We start from the raw sequence: 26,144 nt of genomic DNA on the forward strand, positions 1-26,144 counted from the left end.
TTCCTGTGAAGCTCAGATCATCAGTACTGTTGCTCTGCCTAATTACTGTGATTAATCTTGCCAAACTCTAAATATAAAATGAGTGTGCATTTTCTGATGCTCAGTGATACTGCCACAGTCATGCAGAGAAGGAATGAGCCATTACCACAGAAAGGTGTCTTTGGAGCAGAATCATTTTTTCTTCTTCGCAAATGCGGTCTCAACTGGTTGAAGGAGAAAAGGTCACAAGGACCACCCAAGTCTTACCTGGGGAAAGGTGTCTTTGGAGCAGAATCATTTTTTCTTCTTCTCAAATGCGGTCTCAACTGGTTGAAGGAGAAAAGGTCACAAGGACCACCCAAGTCTTACCTGGCATGGCATGGATGAGGTCGCCACACAGAACAAAGAATTTGGGTTTGGGGATCAGTTTGTTGATGGCCTGGACAGCCTGCTCAGTGAGACGGATCTCCTGTTCCCATTCGTCACCGCCACGGTCACAGTCCCCGGTGGCCCAGGCCTTCATCAGTCCAAACTGTGGGTCTGCACCTTGGATGAAATAGAACGGTCCTTTCCATTCTCTTTCCTTTTCTTTAAAAAAAAGGGGGTGGGGGAGAGGGAGAAATGTTATAAAATCTGTCAGGGAAAACATCCAGGCTACCAAGTAAGTGGATACAATATTTTTGTTAAATTAAGTAGATCATTTTAATAAGCTGTTGTTCAAACATACCGTTTTCCTGTCATAGTCTGGAGAATTTTGATTTATATTAATTATACCTGGGACCTGGTGATTCCCGAAGGCCAGAAAAAACCACATGGGCTGCTACAGCCATGCAACCAAGCTGGTGGCCAAAATAAAGTACAGAGCCACAACAGAACACGGTATAGAGGATATTAATATTCAATAATAGCTGTTTAATTAGAATTAAAAATACCAAAAACCAAAGGATGCCAGAAGTATTATATTTAAATTATTACGTGAAATGCATTCACATCTTTTCTGCCAGGCTTAATGGTACTGTGTGCGCTGTTTTGGGGGACATGACAGAATTTTAATTAAAAAACTTGGCGCTCAGAAGCTCTGGCTATCTGGTGGGAAGTGTGGTGCCAGAAATGAAATCTTGAAATGAGTAAGTCAACAAGAAAAAACAAAAAAATCGATGCTAACATTTCAAAGGCAGCATGATGCGGGCATCCATGAGGTGTGAGGCTAGAGTGGGAAGGGGACTCTTTATGTTCTTGGAAAGGCTCTAGGTCACCTGAACTGAAACCATCCGCTTGGTTCTGCCAGGCAGAAGCTTAGTCGAAGTAGCTTCTCTACTTTTACGCACCAGAACTGCCACCGGTGCCGGCTTTTGCAGAGGTGGAAGGGCCATTAGTGGCATGGAAGCCCTGTGGATTTCAAACTTTTTGGGGGGGCGACAGAATTGCTTCCTCTAACAAAATCTTAAGTGGCAGATCCATGTGGAAAATACAAAAAAAAGAGCCACTCTTTTGGAGCAGTGTCTGGAGCTTCCATGACCCGAGCAGGATCTGGTGACTGAGGACAGTGTGCAGACCCCTGATCCTCAGCCCCTCAATGATCCTCTGCAGAAACTGAGGCCCAGAGAAGTGGCATGAATGGCTCCCAGAACTTAGAGGCAGGGACCAAACTATCCAACAATCTTGAGGCTATTTTTTCTTTCTTTTTGATAAATTAGAGTATTATTCATGTTAACTGAATAAATGGCATTTCCTTTGGAAGTCATGACAAAATTATAATTTCCAAAAAGCTCCTTGGAATCATTCCATGTCCTTGTGTTTGATTCATTCATGTATTCCATAAGTATTTACTAAGAGTTTATTGTCTGCCAGGCCCAGCGAGGGGCTGGCTATTCACAGGTGCCCACAACAGACAAGGTCCCTGCTCTCCTGGCTATTAGTTCTCATGGGAGAGATGGACAATAAGCAAGAAAATAAGCAGGGGATTGTTAGAGAGCACTGAGGGCTCTGTAGAGAATTAAAAGTGAAGTAATGACTAATTTAAATTAGCGGGACAGGAAAGGCCTCTCTAAGGTGGTGACATTTAAGCTGAGATCTAAATGGCAAGAAAGAGCCAGTTGTAACCTTTTAAAATTCCATTGCCACCCTCCTACCCATCATACTGAGCTTACTATCACCCTAGAGTGGGCCTCTGGTTATAGGCCTCCTTTTCCTTCTTAATTACTTTTTCAGAATTCAAAAACAAACAAGTGAACAAACAAAAAATATCTGTACACACTTTATAGAATAAATAGTGCATGCATGTTAACCCACCAGTCCACGACTGTTTGATCAAATCACAACCGACTGGAACTCAACCCGAACAAGGATTGCAGGAAACCCTGGTATGTGCATCTCACTGTGAAGGACAAGTGATCCAGCACTACTGATGGATTCAACTCATGTTCCCTGAGCACTTACTGTGTGTGGCAGAAAGACTTTGCCATGGCCCCCCAAAGATCTCCACCTATGATATTCATATCCTTGTGCACCCCCTCCATTTGAGTGTGGGCTGGACCTAGTGACTTGTTACCAATAAACAGAATAGGATGGGGGGATGTCCCTTCAGAGAGTAGGCTAGAAAAGGACTGTGACTTTCATCTCTCTCTCTCTCTCTCTCTCTCTGAGCCCTAGCTCTGGGAGTAAAAAGCTGCTATGTTAAGAATAGCCCTATGGAGGTGCCAATGTAGCAAGAAACAGAGGGAAGCCTCTGGCCAACAACCCATGAGTAAACAGAAGAGGCTCCTCCCTTATCCAGCTTTCAGATGAAACCACAGCCCCAGCTGACACCTTGACTGATGCCTGATGAGACTATGCTGCAGAACCCAGCTGAGCCCAGATACCTGACAGAAACTGAGATAATATATGTATAGCGGCTGTTTCAAGCTGCTAAGTTCCAGAGTAACTTGTTACACAGCAGTAGATACCTATGAATCAGACACGAGAGATAAAGAGCCAAGAAGATAAACAAGACTTCCTGAAGAGCTCAATGGTGTGTCATAAAAAAAAAAAAAAAAAAAAAAAAATGGAGATTCTGCTTTGTGTTTTAAAGGTTAGCATCATTTCTGTATTTTATGTGAATAATAACCTTTTTACACCAATGAATGCTTTTAGCTATGTTCCTATTTCTGGGGCCATTTGCAAAGCTGTTTAAGCTGGATAAATTAATCAGAACCAGATGATAACAGTAATCAGAACCCCCAGGTTACAGCATAAATCAACCTTCTTCTACAAGACAGTTTATGAACAGTTTCCTACACAAATGTTTTAACAGTTTCCTATGACAAATAGTCATAGTCTCAAAAAGTCAATAGTCCTTGGAGCTATTAAAATAAATCTTTCATTATTACTTATTTACTTAGTAAAAACTTAGATAGAACCTCAATTTTATGATGACAAGGCACAAAATAAATAGGTTTGACCTCAAATGAATGACAACTCAAATATCAATACTCAATCTACTTATCTAATAAGGTAATTTGTTGTCTAGAGCTTTGCTTTTTCAAAAGCATCTGGATCTTCTTAATGTTCCTGCTACGGAAGTTGGCAGTCTTTGGTCTCATATTAATTTTATTTTTATTTTATTTTTTTGATGGCTGGCTGGTACAGGGATCTGAACCCTTAACCTTGGTGTTGTCAGCAGCATGCTCTACCAACTGAACTAACCGGCCAGCCCCTTCATCTTACTTCAATCAAGGCTGAATTAAAGATATTTGGGGCTCACAATGCTTAGTTCTAGAAGAATCTTTTGTAAATGTATATCTCTCCCATTTTGCAAAAGGGCAGCTTTTTACATCATGAAAGTAAATTCTTAACAATATTTGCATTGAATTATTTCACCAAAGTCCAGAGTCACCCCCAGGATGGAGTCTAGGTAGTAGGTGACCTATGTCTATAAAGGCTGGAGAGAGCCTGTGACACCATGCCTTCCAGGGCAAAGCAGGTGTCTGTCCCCTGGCTCAGTCCAGCTCCTCTTGAGACCCTCTGGAAGCACTGCTCTAGCAGCTCAAGCCATGAATGCTTGGGTAAACTGAGATCCACTATTAAGGCAACCTGACATGCAATAAGAGCATTTGTCATTACTGAAAAAAAAAGACACTTAGGGATCCAGTTTTCCCTCCTAATTTTCCTAAAGAGCTTAAATATGAGACTACCCAGTTAAATGGTAAATGCCTGACAACCTTAATTAAGAAGTAGAATTACCTGGAAGTGGAGGCTGAGGGAGAGGGAGGTGGCATGGACGACAGAAGGCAGGAAGGAAGCAGAGGCTGCACGTGAGCATTGAGAGTGGGGCGGGGTTCGCAACCCCACTCCTGGAGTCCTGCACCGGCAGCGTCAGCATCACCTGGGAGCATGTTAGCAATGCAGAATCTCAGCCCCGACCCAGACCTCCTGAGTCACAACTGCATTTTACAGAACCCCCAGGTGACTTGCGTACCCACCCAAGTTTGAGAAGCACTGGCCTGCAACTAATCAAGGAACTCTGCTTGCTGACCACTTAAGTGTGTTGGCTAAGAAACAGATGCAGAGTTTCCCTAAACCGAAATAACACTTCAGAGGGGTTTTTGTGGTTGTTAGTGGTGGTATATTTTTGGCTGTTTTATTTTAGTTTTGCATATTTTCCTGTTCATTTTTAGGTCCCTGCCTACGTCCAGCTCAGGTATTTGTTCCTAAACATCTCTCAGGATTATTGATTACTATCTAATCATCACCCTTTAAGTTGCCTTTCAAAACCAAGTCAAGATTCTTTGGAAAGTAAGAACTTAATGAGGGAATTTAAGACTAGTGAGTTCTAACACTAGATTTTACATGACTACGTGGTGCACAATGGGAGATCCCATTAGCAAGTATATGTGTCTAACACACACACGTTTTCAAAAGCACAACAGAAAGGTCTGTGTTTTTCTTCCAAAACTGATACAAAGAACCTAGTCAGGGGCCCTAATTGATGACTGTGATAAGGCCAAGATCAAATTTCGAAACAAAGTACTTATAGAATGAATAAAAGAATAAAAATGAGTTGACTAAATTAAGATCTCATTTCTGACCCAGATGGAATGAAAACAAGACTGTATTCTTTTGAAACATTTGATACAAAGCTCTGGATAACGCCTATAGGATATATAGTGTTAATACATAGTAAAGCATATATCTATTTAACTAAAACACTTAAATCTGCTATGAATAAGAATGCCCACAATGAATTTAATTTTTTCAATGTTTAATTTTTTTTTAACAAACTCAAAGAGTTGGTGATTTAGCTATCTATTGTAATGTAACAAATTACCACAAGTGTAGCAGCTAAAAACAATACACATCTCATCGTTTCTGTGGGAGTCTGTCATGGCTTAGCTGGTCCTCTGCTCCGGGTCTCTCACAAGCTGCAAAGAGTTGGCCAATGCTATGATCAGGATCTGCTCCCAAGCTCACTCACGTAGCTGTGGGCTGTAGGACTGGGGGCACCAGTTTCTTGCTGGCTGTCCACCAGAGGAACTGCTAGCAAATGGAAGTTAAAACCTTACGTACCATAATGATGGAAGTGACATCCCATCACTTTTGCTGTGTTCTGTTCATTACGATCAAGTCACTAGGCCACCTGCATTCAAAGGTGGGGAATCACAGCAAACGACCTCCAGGAGGTAGGATCATTACTTCTGGCGAGAGTCTGCCACAGATGGTAATATAAAACCCAGGCCCAGCCTCATGTACTTAACATCTCAGTTAACTTCAGGTTTACACTTGACCTTCCAGTACTGAGCTGAGGAAAACCATTTATTACAGCCCATCCTAGGGAGGCCAGAAAGCATAATTCGTAGAAGCCCACCTTTTCTCATCTAAGCACTGGAAACTGTTAGTGCTAGAGAGATTCTCAGTTACTTTCATCAGCCCTTTCATTCAACCTAGAAGGGATACTGAGGCCTGGCTAGGGGTCTTAGTCACGGGTCAAGGTCACACAGTTAATGAACAACAGCTTCTACTCAAGAGCTGTTCAGAATCTCGGTGCTGCTGGGCTGGCCTGGAGAGCAGAGCCACAAGGGAGATGGTATGTGCCCTGGGCTGCACGCAAGCTGTCCATCTTGATACAGACATTTTTGTCTCCTTCGAACGGAGCATCTTGGTAAATAAGATGATTGCATACAAAGACAATGCTGGCAAGGCCCACAGCTTTTATTCTGGTAGGCTGTGATGTTCACACTCCCTGCCAACAGCACAGGGCTGATTCAAGGTACAGGCTGGGCCCCGGACATCCATCTTCTGTGGGTGCTTATTGGTGATCTCCTCCAGAGATTACAAACTCAAGGACTGTGTATGAGGTCTGCCTGGCAGACGTGTTCTGTCGGGCCCACACAGTGTCTATAAAATTTTGAATTTGTTGCCAACATTTTTAATTAGTGAATTTTACAAATATATCTGGCCTTCTGGGTTCTCTTGGAAAATCTGGCCACATCAACTCAAATGCAGCATGTCAATGATTGGCTAGAGCTGCTCAGAAGCTGCCCTTTTGCACAGGGCTTGGGCTCTCGAATTCGTCACAGTCTGTACCTGCCCAATTCACCACCTAGCCCCTGCAGGCATCTGCAACGTTAAACCTTTATCTATGATGACCCTTCCATTTTTCTTGGAGGTGAAGAAGAGGAGACCCAGCAAAAACGAATAAATTAAATTGAGCTCTAACAAAGGCTGAGGGGCAGAACTAGGCCCAAACTGCCTATGCACAGAGCCCCCAACTTCAGAACAGGTGATCACACCGATGAGATTATAGAGAAGCCATGTCCAGCTAGGAGTGCCTATGTCTGTCCAAATGACAAGCCACCAAAAACAAGCTCCAAGTTACCATAATTTTCAAAATGAAATTTTAAAATGAATTTTAAAATATATATATATATTTTTTGTCTTTTTCCGTGTCTGGCAACGGATCGCAACCCTCAGTGTTGCCCCCGTACCGGACAGGGGACCGGCAACGGGATTGCAACCCTAGGCGTTGCTCCCATGCCTCGCTCAGCCAGTGAGCGGGAACCGGTCTGCATGTGGGATCCGAACCCTCGGGCGGGAGCGCCGCCGCGCTTCCCAAGCGGCGCACTTATCCACTAGGCGCAGCGCCGAGAGTTGCGATCCCATTGCCGGTCCCAGTCCGGTACGGGCGCGACACTGAGGGTTGCGATCCGTTGCCGGACACGAAAAAAGACAAAAAGGAAAAAAATATATATATATTTTTAAAGGAAAACTTGGCCTTAGAAATCTGATTCTAAGGTTGTATAGAGAGTAACAGGATTTGGCCACTTCCAAATTTCAGCTAACTGATAAGAGACTGTCACAGGAACCATCTTTCAAAATTGAGGGATAAACAGATGGTGGATTTGGGGTGACAGAAAAGTCCTTTGAACATTATCAGGTTCAAAGCAACTGCATACAGAGAAGAATCCTAAAAACCTGTAAAAATTCACACAAACCCTTCCTATGAGACCTTGTTTATGTGCCAATATCCTTCCTGCCTGAAAGACACATATTCAAATTAGAGTTTCCACTTTTAATATCACAAACTAAATGTTTTCTTGGATTTGTCTCTGCCAATATATTTCCTGTCATTCATTTTTATTATACCTTTTGGGCACGTTTGTCAATTGTTAATGAAAGCTGACTCTTTAATATATACCAAGAATTAGAAATTTCATTGATCCTTCTACTATTACCAGTTAATCAAATACTAATTAAAATAAATGCACCCCCAAAAGCAAATGAATCACTATTTTCATCACCCAACTAGGAAAAGGCTTCGGGGAGGCAGCCACATCATTAAGTAATCCCTAATACTGTAATAATCTGTGCTCTCATGATGTGCTAAACCTGTTACTTATATGCACCCTCAAAAAACTCAAGGTGCAATATAATGACAAACAGCTTTCTTAACCAAACTTTTATAAAGAAAATTCATTCTCTAAATCTAGTTTACCTTTTGGAAGACAGAGTTAAAATGGTAAGATACTGGCCAAGCAGTATGATTAACAAAGCCCCTATCATTACAATGGTATATTATTATATATAATATATTGTAAGAATATTTAAGAATTCAAGGTTTGGACTCCTGTTAACTTATCTGACTCAAAATAATACATAAATTGGAAGTATTGTAGGACTACATTTCTCTATTTGACTGGAAAACCACAGAATTAACTTAAAAATGAGTTGAATGTAGTATTAGTATATTCATTTTTCTGGACATGTCCAAGCTCCCTGCCTGTCTCGTTAGTACCTTACATTCAACTCTTCCACGAGCAAATTCATCATCTTTCCTTCAAGACTGGCTCCTTCTCCAGTTGTCCCTAACTTTGCCACAATCATCCCTATTCCCCCAACCTATAGATCTTAGGATCATGCATACATGTGGCTAGCCAGGTCACAGCGTTCCACATCTACAACATCCCCTGCAGCGGTCCCTCCTTCCCATTCCCACCACCACTACCGTCTTGGGTCAGGTCTTTATTGTTCCCGCCTGGGGAGGAAGAGGCTGCCAGAACAGCTTGCAGCAGTTCTCTGCCCTCCAATCCACATCTGGTGGTTGCTGTCATTGGGTCTCTTCCTAAACCCTTACCCTGATCACCAATCCCTTACCAAAGAGCTATTACCCCCAGTCTCCATGAGGGAAGGTCCATGTGTGCTTTCCCTTTCCAGCATATGGTCAGCGTGGATCGCCCAGTCCTGGCATGTGGTGGACATCCAGCAAATAGCTGGTGAAGGCATAAATGAACACGCCAGAGGATCTCCATTCATTCTGCCATTTGGGGCAAAAATGAGCCCAAAGCTTTTCAGCTGTATCTAGCCCTGGTTCCACTAGACCAGGATCTCTAATCCCACTAGACCAGGGATGATTTTGACATTTGACAATGTCTGGAGGCATTTCTGGATGTCACACTGGGAGGTGGATGGTGCTACTGGAATCCAATGGGTAGAGGCCAGGGATGCTGCTAAACATCCCACAACACACAGGGCAGGACTCCACGACATGGAATTATCCAGGCCCTAATGTCAATGATGCTGAGGTTGAGAAACACTGCTCAAGACAAACCAAAAGATAATCTCCAAAACAGATCACTCTCTGCTCCTCCAAAACAGCACTCACTTTCCCACCAACCTCCCCAGGGTATGCTCTCCATTATTCCAATCCTTTGTGCTGAAATCCCATCTACCTTTCCCAGCCCAGTTCACATGCTGCCTCCACCACAAAGCCTGCCTTCCTCCCCTGCAGACAGGTGCAACTCAGCTTCCTTCACTCATTAAGGCAAGTATGCTCTGAGCACCCACTCTATGCAAGACCTACAGTTTCTGTTCCTTAAGACCTTATAGAATAGTGGACAACGAACAAGGGAATAACTAAGTTAATTACACATTGTGTTCATTATACTGCAGAGGGGATCAGGGTGATCACAAGACAGAGTGACTGGAGGGTGGGGCTGTGGGGATGTACTCCAGGCAGCAGACATGGCAAGTGCCCAGACCCTGTTTGACTATAAAGGCTGGAGAGGAAGGCAGAGGACAGACCATCCTGGGACATGTAGTCTCCATGAGGAGTTTAAAGTCCCTGTATGACGCTGGGACTCCATCTCCTGAAATCTTTACGTAGCCCTCTTGTAGCCCAGACTCTGAGGCTTGAGTGCCCAAGTTGAAGTCCCATTACCAAACCTTTACTAATTGCTATGGGTCGAATGTGTCCCCCCAAAGTTCATGTATTAGAAATTTGATCTCCATTGTAACAGTGTTAAGAGGGTGGGAATTCCAGTTATGGTATTTGAAAGGTGGGGCCTTTAAGAAGTGATTATATTGTGAGGACTGTGCCCTCAAGAGTGGATTGATCCATTCATGGAGTAATGGGTGTGGTTCTGATGGCTTTATAACGACAGTGAGTGAGCAGGTCAGCTCTCTCTCTTGCTCAGCCTATTCTCACCATGTGATTCCATGAGTTCCTATAGAGGACGGCCCTCACCAAATGTGTTCTTGCACTTCCCAGCCTCCAAAACCTTAAGAAATAAATTTTATTTCTTTATAAATTACCCAGTTTCAGATATTCTGTTATAAGCAACAGAAATGGATTAACGTACCAACTGTGTGATATGATGCTAATACCTTAACCTCTCTGGGCCTCATTTTCCCTATCTGTAAAGTAATAACAACAGCACCTACCTCCAAAGGGTTGTTGTGAAGAGCTAATGGGTTTCTACATGTAAAGCATTTGGACTAGGCACAGAGTAAGTGATCAAATGTGAGCTACTGTTTCCATGGCTACCATTCAGCATAACCTGTGTCCTTGTCTTAGCAGAGACAAGGCTATTGAGGACTCACCCATCTCTTTGTCCCCATAGCACACAGTGGGGCTCAGAAAGTATTTGGTGAGAGACATACACATATTTACATGTTTTGGTCTTCACATCTTTTCCTTCATATATTGTGGATATTGCTTTGATTATAAACAACAAAGATGGGTAGCTTTACGGCTGTCTGGAGGCTTTCTGGCTAAAGAGCAAATACCCGCAAAAAGCAATTTGTATGGTTTCTCACAGTAGCAATCTGCACATTGAATCACAATCTAAGTGTCTTCAGCAATATCCTTCATCTTCTCTGGGGACTAATCTTGTAGTTAAAAAACAAAACCGAAAAACAGTAGCTAAACAATATTCACCACTTTGGGACTCTTTCTGGCTTAACATCTAAGTGTCCCAACTGTGAAAGTGCCAGAATTTAATGCAGCAAGTAACAGTGTCCCTCATTAGTGGTTGCTCAGGGCTTGAGGGTTGGGGACTTGTGGGGGGTAGGGGTGATAGCTAATGAGGGCAGTTTCTTTTTGAGGTAATGAAAATGTTCTAAAGTTGATTGTGGTGATGGCTGCACAAGTCTGTGAATATACCAAAAGCCACTGAATTAAACACTTTAAAATGGTAAATTTTATGGTATGTGAAAAGCTGTTTAAAAAAAGTTTCTTTCAGGACCTGTCTCCTCCTGCTCCCAAATAATTAATTAATGGTGACTGCAATATCCTTAGAGTCTCCAAATTACTTGTCCTAAGTACCAAGGTGAATTTACTCAATTTCTCTGTTCTTAGCCTAAATGCATCCAGGTAGTTTTTGATATACACAAAAGCTTCTGAGTCACGGTTTGGCTGCCACATCTGTCATCCAGGGGACAGGGGACCTGCCAAAATCTTTATCTATAACCCTTCAGAGAAGCAAGAAGGCAGACGGCTGGGACTTATTGGCCAGGAGGTTTCTTTTTGAGGTAATGAAAATGTTCTAAAGTTGATTGTGGTGATGGCTGCACAAGTCTGTGAATATACCAAAAGCACTGAATTAAACACTTTAAAATGGTAAATTTTATGGTATGTGAAAAGCTGTTTAAAAAAAGTGTCTTTCAGGACCTTGTCTCCTCCTGCTCCCAAATAATTAATTAATGGTAAATGCAATATCCTTAGAGTCTCCAAATTACTTGTCCTAAGTATCAAGGTGAATTTACTCAATTTCTCTGTTCTTAGCTTAAATGCATCCAGGTAGTTTTTGATATACACAAAAGCTTCTGAGTCATGGTTTGGCTGCCACATCTGTCATCCAGGGGACAGGGGACCTGCCAAAACCTTTATCTATAACCCTTCAGAGAAGCAAGAAGGCAGACGGCTGGGACTTATTGGCCAGGAGGCTTTCAGCATCACTGGCTCTGGCCAGTGCTGTTCTAGATAATGGTTAAAGAGGGGAAAAGACATTTCCAGAATCTCTCTCACTTTTCAAAAGCAGAACTCCATCTGGGGTTCACCCATTTTGGGTGGATGTCTGCTGTGACTTTTTCCCTCATTGCCCATGCTGTAAGAGAGCAGGTGGATGCTGGCCCAGGCAGTGCTTCGGGGAGAACTGGGAGAAGGTGCCTCCCCTGGGCAGAGGCAGCCCTGTAGGCTAACCTTTCCTCCGGGCACCCAGCTGGTAAGCAAACCCCCCTCTGGCAGGTGCTTTGAGAAGCACACGAACCGCACAGCTACCTGGTGTGGTCATGCAAGGGCTTCTGTTGGTTTGTTCAATACCTTCATTTCAGCTTTGTTTTGTCCAGAAAACCCATGGTGTGTGTGAGCCGTGGGTTATGGGATGCACAAAAGTGATCCACGTGTAGTGTATTTATTCGTATTCATCCACTTATTAAATAGCAAATGGCCACTGAATGTCCACTACTGCCTAGACTATCCTAGGTCCCAGTTTCCTACCCTCCAGGAATTTATAGTCTAGAGGTAGGAAAAGACAGCAAAGTCACAGAAAGAAATATACAATTATAACTGGTAATAAGTGTCCTAAAGGAAATGAATGGGTGAAAATGAATGGCAAGGGACCTAATTTAGAATGGGACGGTCGGCGCAGGCTTCTTTTCAACTGTGACCTGGAGAATGAGAAGGCATTAGAGAGAAAAAGAGAGGGACAGAGAACAGCCATGTCAATGGATTATAAACGTCACTTTGTTTCAAAGAGATCACTCTGAATGCTGCACAGGGAATGTCCTGGAGGGGCAAAGGCATTAGAGAGAAAAAGAGAGGGACAGAGAACAGCCATGTCAATGGATTACAAACGTCACTTTGTTTCAAAGAGATCACTCTGAATGCTGCACAGGGAATGTCCTGGAGGGGCAAGAGTAGATGCAGAAGGTTGTTGAAATTATCCAGGCAAGAGATGGTGGTGGCCGGGGTCACAGTGGTAGGTAGGAACTGGGAAGGAGAGAGGTGGACAAAACCAAGGTGTGCTCTGGAGGTTGACTGGATAGGACCGTGGATGGTTTGGATGTGGAAGGGAGGAGAGAAACAGAGGACAGGAAGGACTCCTAGCCCTCTGGTTGAACAGGGGAGTTGGGGGAAGAATTGGGGAACAAGCAGGCTGGGGAAAAGATAAAGAGCTCTGCCCCATTCCAGTGTGGTCTGGTGGTAAGGCCAAAGGGCTGGGAGCCAGAAGAGTGGAATTCTCTTCTGGACCTGCCAACATACTAGTTTGGGGACCTAAAATCACCAAAGTGTCTCTCTGCCCCCAGGTAGATGAAGTCAATGCAAATCAAAGTCAATGTATACATCATCACAGCTGCACCTTAGATCAGCTCTAGCCAACACTCTGCCTTCATCTTATAGATGCGGACCTGAGCCATCAGCACAACTAGGTTTGTTTCTTTTTGTTTTTAATCAAGACCACATGGACAGTTTGGACATTCTTTCACTCCACAAATACTTCCTGAGTGTCTAACTATATATCGGGGCTGGTTCTCAGGGCTGGGTGGCAGCAGTTCTGGGGCTCCTGGGATCTTCAGTTGCCTGAGCCCCAGGTTATTGTCCCTTAGAGGGTTTGGCCAAGTTAAAAAATCACATAGTGTATGAATATAAAAGTTGTCAGTTAAGACCCTCTTAACAGACCTCCACACTGACAGGAAGGTTTTACCATCACACTCCACACCCTCTATAGAAGGTGCTGACTATGACCCAGGGCAGGCTCACAGGTTCACCGCTGATGCAGCAGCCCCTCCCCACCTACCTGCACCCTGCACGTATCTGGGCCTGCCCCTCAAGAAGTCTGCCCACCACGCATCCACTGAGAGTTGTCCTCAAATCTGTTTATCCTAGCACTCATTTTTATTTTATTTAATTGGGGGGGGGGTGGCTGGCTCGTAGCGGGGATCTGAACCCTTGACCTTGGGGTTATCAGCACCATGCCCTGACCCAGTGATCTAACCGGCCAACCCTAGAACTCATTTTTAAATCACCTCATTTGAAATGTGTAAACCAGAGAAATATGAATGTAAAAATAGTTGTTTCCAATAAAACTAAGATGAATGTTTTGGGAAGACTCGATGAAGGTGTGCTGGTAAAAATAAAGCACTGTTGAATTAGGTTTGGTGATAAAAGTGTAAAAGATCTGAAAGGAAAAAAAATATAAACCTAAAAGAATTCTTCACTCAGAGTGCTTTCCAAGTGGTTTTTAACTGACTACGTAGTCCACTGTAAAAAACCCAAACAGAAAGGGTGGGTTTTGTTTATGCAAGAAAAGCTACATACACAGCAGGTCCATCTGTAAACCCATGCTTCAGGACAAGTCCTTGACCTGACCTCAAAAGATTGGTAAGTAAATGCACATCATGATTTACATTAAAATGAAATGTTAAAAGCAATCAAGTGTGATTTTTATAATTTCCCTCCTTATCTATTATTGATCAACTATAAGGCTTCCACTATAGTTAGAAAATTCCCATTGTTACTTATTTTTTAAGAATTAGACCCTTACCCCACACCGTGCATAAATATTAACTCAAAACAGACCTAGATCTAAATGTAAGAGCTTGAACTATAAACTCTTAGAAAAAAAACAAAGGAGTAAATCTTCATGATTTGGGGTTAGGCAAAGATTTCTTAGATACGATATCAAATGCACAAATGATAGAAGAAAAAGTTGATATATTGGACTTCACCAAAATTTAAAACTTTGGTGCTACAAATAAAATCATCAAAAAAGTGAAAAGACAATCCCACAGAATGGGAGAAGATATTTGCAAATCATATATCCGATAGGGACTTGTACCCTGAATATACAAAGAACCCTTACAGTTCAATGATAAAAAGACAATGCAGTTAGAAAATGGGCAAAGGATTTAAATAGACACTTCTTCAAAGATATACAAATGGCCAATAAGCACATGAAAAGATGTTCAACATCATTAGTCATTAAGAAAAAGCAAATCAGAACCACAATGACATACTACTTCACACATATTTGTATAGCTACAATAAAAAAGACAATTACGAATGTTGGAAAGGATATGGAGAAACTGGAAACCATATACATTGCTGATGGGACTGTAAAATGGTGCAGCTGCTTTGGAAAACAGTTCAGCAGTTCCTCAAAATGTTAACATAGCTACCACACAACCCAGCCATTCCAATCCTAGGTATCCACTCAAAAGGAATGAAAACGTATGTCCATAATATGATTTATACGTAGCTGTTCATAGCATCTTTATTTATAACAGGCAAACAGTGTCAAATGGGTGTCTATCAATGTCAAAAAAATGTCCAAATGTTCATCAACAGGTAGATGAAGAGACAAAATGTGATTATCCACACATTGGAACACCATTCAGTAAAAAGGAACAAAGTACTGACACATGCTACAACACGGGAGAACCTCAGAAACATCATGCTAAGGCAAAGAAGCCAGTCACAGAAGACCACACATTATACGATTCCATTTATAGGAAATGTCCAGAAAAGGCCGATCTATGTAAGCAAATTAGTAGTTGCCTTTGCTGGGAGTGGGAACATGAAGAGACCATATATGGACATGTTCCTTTTTGGGGGGAGGTGAAGATGTACTAAAATTAGATTGTGCCACTACACCACTCTGTAAATTTACTAAGAACTGTTCAATTGTAAACTTAAAATAGATGAGTATGATGGTATATAAATTATTCCCCAATTAACTTATTAAAAATAGAAAAGCAAATAAAAAAATCATTCAAAAATAAAAGTTCATTTGTCTCTTTTTTTTTTTTTCCTTTTTGTCTTTTTTCGTGACTGGAAACGGATGGCAACCCTCAGTGTCGTGCCCGTACCGGACCGGGACCGGCAACGGATCGCAACCCTCGGTGTTGTGCCCGCACCTTGCTCAGCCAGTGAGCGGCTGGTCTGTATGTGGGATCCGAACCCTCGGCAGGAGCGCTGCCGCGCTCCCAAGCAGCACACTGTAGCACTGCGCCACCGGGCCGGCCCTCATTTGTCTCTTTGAAAAATGTTATAATGTGAATTTTTTACATACTACTGTGTGCTGGTCACTACCTTTTGACGGATGTTGACAATACGAGGTGATAAAAAAAACAACACTCCTATTTAATCATAGGATTAAAATAAGAGATAACCTTCTCAAATAAGAGATAACTGGTTTAATTAAATATCATCCTAAATGTATAACACAATTAAAAGCATTCATTTCATCATCTTCTTTGTCCTGTTAGCATTTTTTAAATCATAGTATTTCCAACCCCTTAGAAAGTTGGATAAACATTTTTAGGTCTGCTATTTATAAAATAGGTGAGACCTAGAAGAGATGGAGTGAATTATTTTTTGCTGAGACTTCTTTCATTCTCTGCCACATGGGAGGGTTTCCAGAGAGGATCAAGAAATATTCAGGATTAGCAAATACAGGCAGTCCCTCTGAAACAGCTGCAGCAGTTTAAAATGTCCAGGAAAATAATCTTTTTTATGAAAACCACCCAAGAATCCAGTTCTCTGAGAGGGAAAATATCCTATTGGTAAAATGAACTGGAAAAACAGATTAGGACCTAAAAACAATTAAACGTAAGTAATTCTTAAAACATATTTTATCTTGATATCTCCTTTTCAGAATTTCTTCAAAACAGATGTCATAAACTTCACAAGAAAGACAGGTATTTACTAGGAGAAAGTAGTCCTAATTAGAATATGTGTCAAGGAAATATAATTATCAATTTGCCTACTTAAAATGAACATCTGAACATGCCTTAGGAAGGTGAGCCTTCTCAGGTGAGACATGAACAATTTATTTTTTTATAAACATTCGTCAACAATCTCTAGCAGAGGATGTTAACGGGGGAATGGATGAATGAAACCAAGCTTCATATATAACACTATTGGAAGTGTTACTGGAATGACTATTGGAAGAAGCTGATGGGAATATTGTTACTCACGTGGGAAGAAATGGTTTAAAGTCAAGCATGCTTTCATTTAATTGACAGGCTTTACTGGGAAACAAACAGTTTAGCTCATTCTGGAGGGGGGTTTTAGTAGTAAAGGTGAGGGTCATTGGAGCTGTGATTGTAGCAATCGGTGCTTGAGTTAACTGAATTCTTTGACAGTAGGTGTGTTTTGGCAAGAGATGAGGAAAAGCCAATTCTTTCACCTTCTCTTCTGAGTCTGCCCTTGGGGCAACTCAACCAGCTTGAGGCTGTCCCTTCCCACAAAGCCTGGACTGGGATTAGATACTCCTCAGAGCACTTTTCAAAGTTGCCAGCAGAATTAGGACCCAGGGGAAAGTCAATGAGAACAATGTTAGTGACAATGGTAGACTAGGGGGTCAGCACCTCTTAAGAGAACCCCTAAGACTAAGGGTTCTCGGCCCAACCCTCCAAGGTTAGGCTTCTCAAATGACCTATACTGAGCATGCTACTCGGACTGCTTGGCCCACAGAGGAGATCACATGCAGGCCCCACTTCTAGACTTAGTCAGCGCTGAGAAAAGTTCAGAGTCATTCTCTCTTCCCATCTGGGCAGGGTAAGTGTCTTATTGATTTACCCTCTAAGTCTCTCTCCATCTCTCCCATTCTTGTCCAAGTGAACCGCTCTCTCGTCCTCTAGTCCCACTGGGGATGCTCCAGTGGCCTGGGATGCCTCAAACGTCAGCGCTCCCATAATCTCCATCGGAAGCTACCCCTCAACACATGACTCTCTCATCCTCTAGTCCCACTGGGGATGCTCCAGTGGTCTGGGATGCCTCAAACGTCAGCGCTCCCATAATCTCCATCGGAAGCTACCCCTCAACACATGTGCATTTGAGGTAAACAATCTGGTGCTATGGAACTGTAGCTTCAGGACAAGTTCTGGAGCTCTGGCTTCCAATCAGGTTGCTCTAGAGTAGAAATCCTTCTGTGGCCTTTGCTGCAGCCAGACCATTCTTTTTCCAAATGGAAATCTGACCATGTGTCCTTGTTTCATTGCACACCCAGCTTAAGACCCTTTGATGCTATTAGGATAAAACTCCTTGGTTACTGTCCCATCCCCCACCCCCAGTTCTCCAGCCTTGTCTTTCCACTCCAGACTCAGTGGCTTCCTTTCACCCCTCATCCTTCCCTTGCCCTCCTGCCATGCCAGAGGACTTCACACCTTCTCTGTCCAGGGTCCACAATGGTCTTCCCTTCCTTCGTGGCCCAGTTAACTCACACTCATCCTTTAGCAATCAGGGGACATACCACTTCCTCAGGGAAGACCTCCCTGAATGTCCTTATTAGGTCAGCTGCTCCAGTGAGAGGCTCTCATGAAAACTACCCCTCACCTCCCTGACATTTGTCACAACTGTCATTTACACTGGTTTGTGCGACTGCAGGATCAGTGTCAGGCTCTCCAAGTAGCTACGTGCCAGAAGCATAGGATCACATCTTGTTTTCACTTATCCAGCATCTAGCGCAATGTCTGGAAAGAGGCAAGTGCTCAGTACATATGATGAGTGGACAAACAGATGGACAAACTGAGGGATGGATGGACAGACAGATGAAGAGATGGAGGGACATATGACGGATAGACTGGTGGATGGATGGCCTGGCAAACAGACAGATGGACAAACAGCTGGATGTATAGATGAATGAACAGAGGGACAGATGGTTGAAGAATCGATCTGCTCCAGGGACATCCCCTCTCTTGAGCCTTCGATCCCATCATTTCCCACTTCCCCAGGTATCGCTGTCCAACAATTATCCTGCTTTTTGCATTTTCAACCCTAGACCCAGCTCAGACCAATCATGTGACCCTGGGCAAGTTGCCTAACCTTTCTAAGCTTGATTTTCTTCCACTGTAAAAAAGGATAATCAGAACACCTACCTTGACAAGACTATTTTGAAGATGACACGAGATCATCCATATATATCACAGAGTGCAGTGCCTGGCACAGAAAACACCTGACAAATGTCAGATGCTCCATTGTTCTTATCAGTATTACTACTTCAAACCCTTCAGCTAAGTTCTCTTTGCTAAAGAAGCCTTCCTTCAGCCTTGCTCCTCCCTTAAGCTGCTACTATCCTATGTCAATCTTACATCACCAAATGACTCCAAACAGGACCCGACCCTTGCTGATTTTACATCCTCACCCCCAACCATTCCTCAATCACTGTGTACCAGGCTTCCCCCTACAACTCTACTGAAACTGTCTTCCTGAAGGTCACCTAGCAATTAGACCTGCCATCCTCTGCTCAGCTGTCATTTACCTTGTTTCCTCGGCAACATCTGAGCCTGAGCACCACCCTTCCAGAGTCCTCCTCCCAAGCTTTGGCGCCAAGGCCAGCTCCTGGTTTTATCTTGCAGAATGTCTGGTTGTTCCTGCTCTGAGCCCCTCAGTGTGTCCTTCTCTTACCCATAAACACTGGCACATCCTAAGGTTACACACATAGACACACTCAGTCTGCTATGAAACACTTTCCCCTTTAGCAATGCCATTGTCTAGTACAGCAACACCATCTACTCCCCGCTCTGCAGATAGCACCCACACCTACATCCCCAGCTGTGCACTGCACCCCACAAGTTGCCTCAGAATTCCAATGACACCTCAAGTCCATCTCATCAATCCTGCCCTTACTCCTTACTCCCTGATTTCAGTTAACAGCCCCACCATCACCCTGGTCCAATACTTAAAATCCCAACTCCTCCCACTGCTGTGGCCCTTAGAGCCCATCAGTTGCCAAGGATTATTTTTTGTGCCATAGCTCTGTGCTTAGCTTATAATCCCTGGAGGACATGTAACTTGCCTCCCTCCCCATTTTCTACTCTCCACAAGATACTGGAGAATGCAATTGGAACAAAATAAATACTTCTCGAACTGAAGAGAGATACAGGAGAGTAGCAGGGAATTCTCACACATTGCTGGTGGGAGTATATATTGGCACAACCACTTTGGAAAGCAATTTGACAATATCTAGTAAACCTGGGGATAGTTATAACCTACAACACAGACCTTCGCTCCTGGGTATATGCCCTAGAGAAGTTCTCCCATGTATCCACTAAAAGAGTTGTATGAGAATGTTCATAACAGCACAGTTAACAAGAGTGAGAAATAGAAACAACAAAATGGCCATTGTATCAGTCAGGATAAAAGCAGGAAATAGCTGGCTTATTCAAATTAGGACAATTAAAGGAGTGTCTAAAAAGGGATTACTTGGAATGGGTTGGATGTAGAGAAACTACAGGGGACAATTTAGAAGCCCAAAGATAGAAAAGCAGAGCTGTTGCTCTGAAAGGAGGAAGGGTGGAAGTGTCTACCCAAATCTGGAAAGAGAGCCTGAGTAGAAAGGCTGTCTTGAAAGAAGCAGAAACCTTCAGGGAAGAAATAGAGGGCACTTCAAAAAGTTCACGGAAAAATGACCTTAAAAGGTAATAAGAATTTATGAACTTCATACAGCCAGCCCAAGGCAACCCCAGAGGAAGTAAATTGCAGGAACAAATACCTGATTTTTGCTTCCTCCTCCTCTATCTCCGGTCAGGGCTCCCCAGTGCCTGAACTCAAGGGGAAGCCAGAGGGCAAGGGGCCCATGGATGTAGCTCAAAAAGGTCAATCCTCTGAGGCATGGTGGGGAGGAACAGAGGAGATTTGGAGAGGCAAAGGCAAGACACTCAGCATATTCATCAACTGAATGTACAATGTATAAACTCATACAATGGAAGACTGCCCCACAGGAAAATGAGTGAAGCAGAGCTCCTTATCTCAATACCGATAAATGTCAAAAACTTCATGTTATGAGAAAAAGACAGGTGCGTTAAAATATGTAGAGAATGGTACTACAACAGATTGTATTTTCCCCACAGCTACATTTGTGGCCCCACATGATCATGCTCTTCCAGAACCTTGCCACTCCCCGACTAAGAGTTGCAAAGAAGGAAAAGAACAAGGTTCTAGCAGGGAATTACAGGAGAAATCTAGTTGAGATGGGGTAGCCAGGGAAAGTCCCTTTGAGGAAGTGACTGAACTTGAAAATGAGGTGTGAGGGTTGAGAAGGAGCCAGGCTCACCAGCCCTGCCAGTAGCTGTTACAGCAGAGAACAGCAGGTGCCAAGAAGAGCGGATGCCAAGGTCCTCAGGAGGGAAAGACCTTCGCCCTTTTAAATACAGTTCAAGAAAACCAGTGTGGCAGGCGAATTGTGCAAACCAGAGTAGGAAGCATGAAGCATGAAAAGTGGACACAAGCCAGATCATGCAGGGTATTTGCGGTGACTTCCCTGGGGTTAGAAAGCTGGTGAGTCCCTGGGAGGGAAGTCCACTCTAAGCAGCAAAAAAACACACAGGGAACCAAGGAACCAGGAACAAAGCTCTCTGTTGACTTATAGCTCAAGAACTAATATTCACTTAGTACCTAGCATGTGTCCGACACTGGGTTACAGAAATACCTTTAATCTATTAATGCTTCCATCAACCCTGTGAGGCAGGTATTATCAAACCCATTTTCACAGCGAGGCAGATTATCTTAAATCCAAAGTCCGAGCACTTAACTCTACCACGACGCTAGACGCCTTTCCCTCTCTATTGTTCTGATGGGTACTGTTAACATTTCGGTGAATGACTCATACTATAGTACATAGCCGTAATTATGGAGTATAAAATACACGACGGTGAACGACCTGGATAAAAATACAGCCTCTAACATGCACCGATGGCATAACCTCACTACTACTCCTATTTTACAGATGAGAAGCTGAGGCCAAGACCTGCTGAGGAATGTAGCCAAGGCAGGGCTTGGAAACCAGATCTCACTGCAGACCCAGGAGATTATTGACCGCGCTTTGCTGCCTTCTTCCTAGTTCCCTTCTCTCGGGGAAGTTAGGTCAAGGACAGCGCAGCTCAGGGACCGACCCCCTCGCTCCCACTCGCCTCTCAACAGCGCCCCTAAAAGCCCGAAGTGTAGGCGGTGCGGCCGCTAATACGGTCCCTAGCCCCCCGGTGCAGCCCCTGATGGAATCCGTCTGGAGGGGCGCGCACCCGGACCGAAGGTTCCCCCGGCGCAAGGTTCCGCAGCCCTGGCGTCCCCTCCCCGGGCCAAGGGGCCGGCAGGCAGTACCTTCGGGAAACGCGTCCAGAGTCCTGCCCCGGGCTCTGCGGAAAACACCCCCCTCCTCTGCAGCAGACATGACGAGCGGGTTTCTGGCCTGTCTGAGCACACTGCGTGGGAGGGAACCGCTAGGCTCCACACAGCTCAACGGCCCCGCTCGAGGCGACGCCCTCTGCTCGGGGCGGACCGGGGCGGGGCTCGGCCGCTCGGGGCGCAGCTACTGCTGCCTGGATGGGGCGGAGGCGCGAGCTGCCCCTCTGGGATCGACCCGGGCGCCTGGCGAGTGGAGGCCCAGTGTCTGGGCCCACGTGGGCGGAGGAGCTACCTTTGGGTTCAGGCTTCTGGGCCAGTCCTTCCCTAAAGTAACGTGGCCAGATTAAACAAGTAAAAATACAAGACCCGCCCCCCTTGGTTAATTTGAAATTTCAAACAAAAAAGTGAATGATTGATTTAGTATAAGTATATCCCATGCAATATTTGGGATATACTTGTGCTATATATTTTTTTCGTTGCTTATCTGAAATTCCAATTTAACTGGACGTCCTGAATTTTGTCTGGCAACTTTATCATAAGGTCAAAATGGCTGAGCCCTGTCTCAGGAAAATCCTCCAAGCCGTCCCCTGTGATCTATGACTCTTAATTTTAAGGCAGCTGGAGCTTCGGGTCATCGCCAACCTCATTCTGTTACTATCATCGCTTGCTGTGCAGCAGGCACTCGGTATGTGCTTCGCTGCAGCTCACTTAATCCGCACAGCAGCCCTAGAAGGTGGTGCGCTGTCTTTAGCTGCATTTGTCAGGCGTGGAAACTGATGCTCAAAGAGGTGAAGTGACTTGCAAAAAGTGACACACATCTAGAAAAGTGGTAAAGCTGCAAGCGACCCAAACTGGGATCTGTCCAGCTCAAAAGCCATTGCACTGAGCTACTAAGCCACGTTTGTCAAACTTGTTAAAAATACAAATTCCAGGGTGGACCTATTGAATCCAAATCTGTAAGAAAATGATCTGTTTTTAACAGGTACTCCAGGGCGCTCTTATGATCTGCCAAATTTGGGAAATTCTTTTCTAAACTAGCTACCTTCATTTAAAGCTCTGTTTGGGTGGCTGATACGGCCAGGAGGACTGTCCTTTATCCTTGGACTACAGTTGCACGTAAATCATAGTGGTTAAGAATATAAATGACTATGGGTTCTGGATTCAGACTGCTTGGGTTCATCTTGGTTCTACCACTTGCTGGTTGTATGATCTTGAAAATTATGTAGTTTCTCCATGCCTCAATTTCCCTATCAGTCAGATGGGAACAATAATAGCATCTAGGTCATAGGGCTGCTGGGAGGCTTAAATGAGTTCATGTGTCAAAGTGCTTAGAATAATAGTTTTAATAGCAAATGGTAAGTACTTAATGAATATTAGCCATTATAATAATAATAATAAAATTATTATTATTAATTACTATATTCATACTCCTCACTTATGGCCTGGTCCAGAGGAGGTTTCTCGGGAAATGTTCAAGGAGGGAATGAATGAGAATCATCAAAAGTCCTAATGGTGGCCTCAGGGCCCTGTGGTCCAGCTCCTGTCTACCTCTCACCCATTAACTTTGCAGCCACACTGGCCTCTCAGTTCATTAAACATGGAAATCCATTTCCCTCTTTGCATACGCGGTTTCTTCTGCTTAGAATGCATCTGCTCCTGCTGAGCTAAAGCCCATTTGAACATCAAGGCCTGTGTTTAAATGACACTTCCATGGAGAGGCTTACCCACTTGCACACACTCTCCCAATCTAAACTAGGTCTCCCTTCTTTATTATAGCACTTCGTTCTTGTCCCTCACTGCACTTTGCACAGTTGATCATTGTATGTTTACAGGCATAATTATTTGTTTAATGTTGTCTTTCCCAACTTGACTGTAAGGTCTGCAGGGATAGTTACCTTAACTGTCTTGCTTACCAAGCAGGGTGCTTGAGGCATAGACAATCCAATGGCTGTTGCATGAATTAATAAATAGGTTATGAATATCTTGGCAAGATGACCCTGCTTTGAACTTGGGCAGTGGTTGAACATAGCTCTATTGGCGGATCCTGAGTAGCTTCAGAACTGTATGAGTGCACTGGATGATAGTAATGGCTGCAACTAAACCTTGTCACCACTGAGTACCAACAGCTTCTTACCCTCATGCCTGTCCCATTCTTCTCGTCATCACTCCATGGATCAGTAGTTCCACCTTCCTCTGGCCATGTTTGTTCAGCTCATGGACTCTTCTTTTCACTTGTCTGCCTGGAGGCTTAGACGAGACAGACAGGCAGCATGAAAAGAGCATATTCCTGGGCATCAGGTAGACCTGTTGTTCAGTTCACTTCCCAGGTGTGTGACCTTGGGCAAGTCACTTAGCCTCTCTGAGCTTCAGCTTCTTCATCTAAAAATGAGATAATCATAGCACCAATCTCATATGGTGTTTGTGATGATTAATGAAGCACTAAGCAGAGTTTCTGGAATATACTAAGCCCTTGGTACATTTTTGCTATAGTCGATATTGTTAGTACTGTTGTTATTATTATTGGGATACCCTTCAATTCATTCCTTTCTAGTCAAAATTCTACTCTTTTAAGATTCTGTTCAAGTATCATTTCATTGCAAATAGCCAAAAATCAGTTCAGATTGTCTTAATCAGAAAGAATTCATTAGCGTATACGAGGGTATTTCAAAAAGTTCGTTGAAGATGGAGAGAGAATTTTTGCAACTTGAGAAAACAGAGAAGAGCCTGTTTTACTCCAAAGAAGAACCTAAAATTTGAGTTTACACATGAAATATTGGGAAATCTTTCCTATTACCTTTACCTGTTTGATTATACCTTTAAAAGCTGAAAGGTTAAACTAAAAGCAAGCCAGTGACTTAAAAACAAAAGTTTGCAGAAAATAGAATTTAAAGATAATGCAAATCTTTCCATGAACTTTCTGAAGTATCTTTGTATAAATTAAAACCCTATGCAGCTTCAGGTGACGTTTGCAGCTGCCCATACAATGTAAGAATTAAACTTCTCTCCATTTATCCTCTCTGCCTTTTGTAATTTGGGTTTCATCTTCATTATTCACGGAGAGAACTCCCTCCCTGACTTGGATGCTTCCTGCTCCCCCTTCCAATGAGCAGAAGGAAAGAAAGGGTCTTTTCCTCAGAGGCCCCCAGCAAACATCCCCTTGCATCACCACAATGCCATGCCAGTTTACATATGCTCTCCTTTCTGAATGAAGGGCAGAAGGGCAGATGGCATATTTAGATTGGTTTAAGCCATAAGGGCCACCTCTAGAGAATGAGTGATATTAATCTCACCCAAACCATATGCCCAAGAATGAGGAGCATATTTCTCTTAAAATGAGATGTGTATAACATTGCCCTGAGAAAGGGGAAATGGCCAATTTTTAAAGAGCCAATAGATAAACTATTGTATTCCCCATTCGGGAGTGAACATGGGGATAGGGGTGACATATCAGCCAGTGACTACCATGCCCCTGCCCCATCCTTTTAAAAACTGCCCTTTTTTCTTCCATCCTATCCTTTGTAACAGCTATACTTATAAAAAGCCCTAACCCAAATGTGCTCTTATTTAGAGACCCAGGTAAATTAAGAACATCAATTGCTATACTGGGCTATATTATAGCCTCACTCCATGAAGCAGGCAGAACAATTTGTCTTAACCCTCAAAGGCGCTAGTCTGCTGACCCTTTATAGTTCTTCTGCCAACTGTTTGTAGATCTTCTGTCTCTTGCTTGCTATCAGCCTGTGAGCAGTCACTCCTCACTGTTTCTGGCATCTGCTTGTAGCAAATCTTCATTGTCTACCTCCTTCCCTTGTTTCTCAAGTGCCCAGGTTTGTGAAGCAGATGACAAAGGTTGTTAGGATGATGGGCCAAGTTGCTTTACAAATTTGAGCCAGTAGGTTTGGCATAAGAGCCTAAGACCTCATTTATAGAAAAGTGCTTGGGCTTTGTGTTTTAATGGGCATAATCATTCCTGGTTAGAGTGTGTGATGGTTGATTTTATGTGTCAACTATGTTGGGCCATGATGCCTAAACATTTGGTCAAATATTATTTGGGATGGGTATTTGTAAGGGTATTTTTTGAATGAGATTGACATTTACATTTGGACTTTGAGTAAAGCAGATTGCCCTTCATGATGTGGGTCTCATCTAATCAGTTCAAGGTCTGGATGAGCAAAAGACCGACCTCCCCCAAGCAAGAGGGAATTCAGCAGCAGACAGCCTTTGGTTTTCTTTCTTTTTTTTTTTTTTTTCCTTTTTGTCTTTTTTTCGTGACCGGCAACGGATCGCA

The 26,144-nt window shown here is 43.4% G+C and overlaps 1 protein-coding gene across 1 annotated transcript; it reads right to left on the reverse strand.

The window, feature by feature from the left end:
• Nucleotides 1-301: 301 nt before the first annotated feature.
• LOC103609587 (calcineurin-like phosphoesterase domain-containing protein 1) lies at nucleotides 302-21,960 on the reverse strand. The gene is made up of 2 exons (XM_008593887.1): nucleotides 21,833-21,960; nucleotides 302-567 (listed from the first exon to the last, which is right to left on the reverse strand). The coding sequence occupies exons 1-2, from the start codon at nucleotides 21,900-21,902 to the stop codon at nucleotides 302-304; spliced, it is 336 nt and encodes a 111-aa protein (XP_008592109.1). The 5' UTR covers nucleotides 21,903-21,960.
• Between the last annotated feature and the right edge of the window lie 4,184 nt (nucleotides 21,961-26,144).

The sequence above is a fragment of the Galeopterus variegatus genome, unplaced genomic scaffold, assembly GCF_000696425.1.
Source record: "Galeopterus variegatus unplaced genomic scaffold, G_variegatus-3.0.2 Scaffold9830, whole genome shotgun sequence".
Lineage (NCBI taxonomy): Eukaryota > Metazoa > Chordata > Mammalia > Dermoptera > Cynocephalidae > Galeopterus > Galeopterus variegatus.

Bases quoted from the DNA above. Each gene is read 5' to 3' on its own strand.
- LOC103609587 (XM_008593887.1), bottom strand. From the start codon at position 21,902: ATGTCTGCTGCAGAGGAGGGGGGTGTTTTCCGCAGAGCCCGGGGCAGG. The intron at 568-21,832 runs GTACTGCCTGCC...TTTTTTTTAAAG, and splicing joins TCTGGACGCGTTTCCCGAAG to AAAAGGAAAGAGAATGGAAA.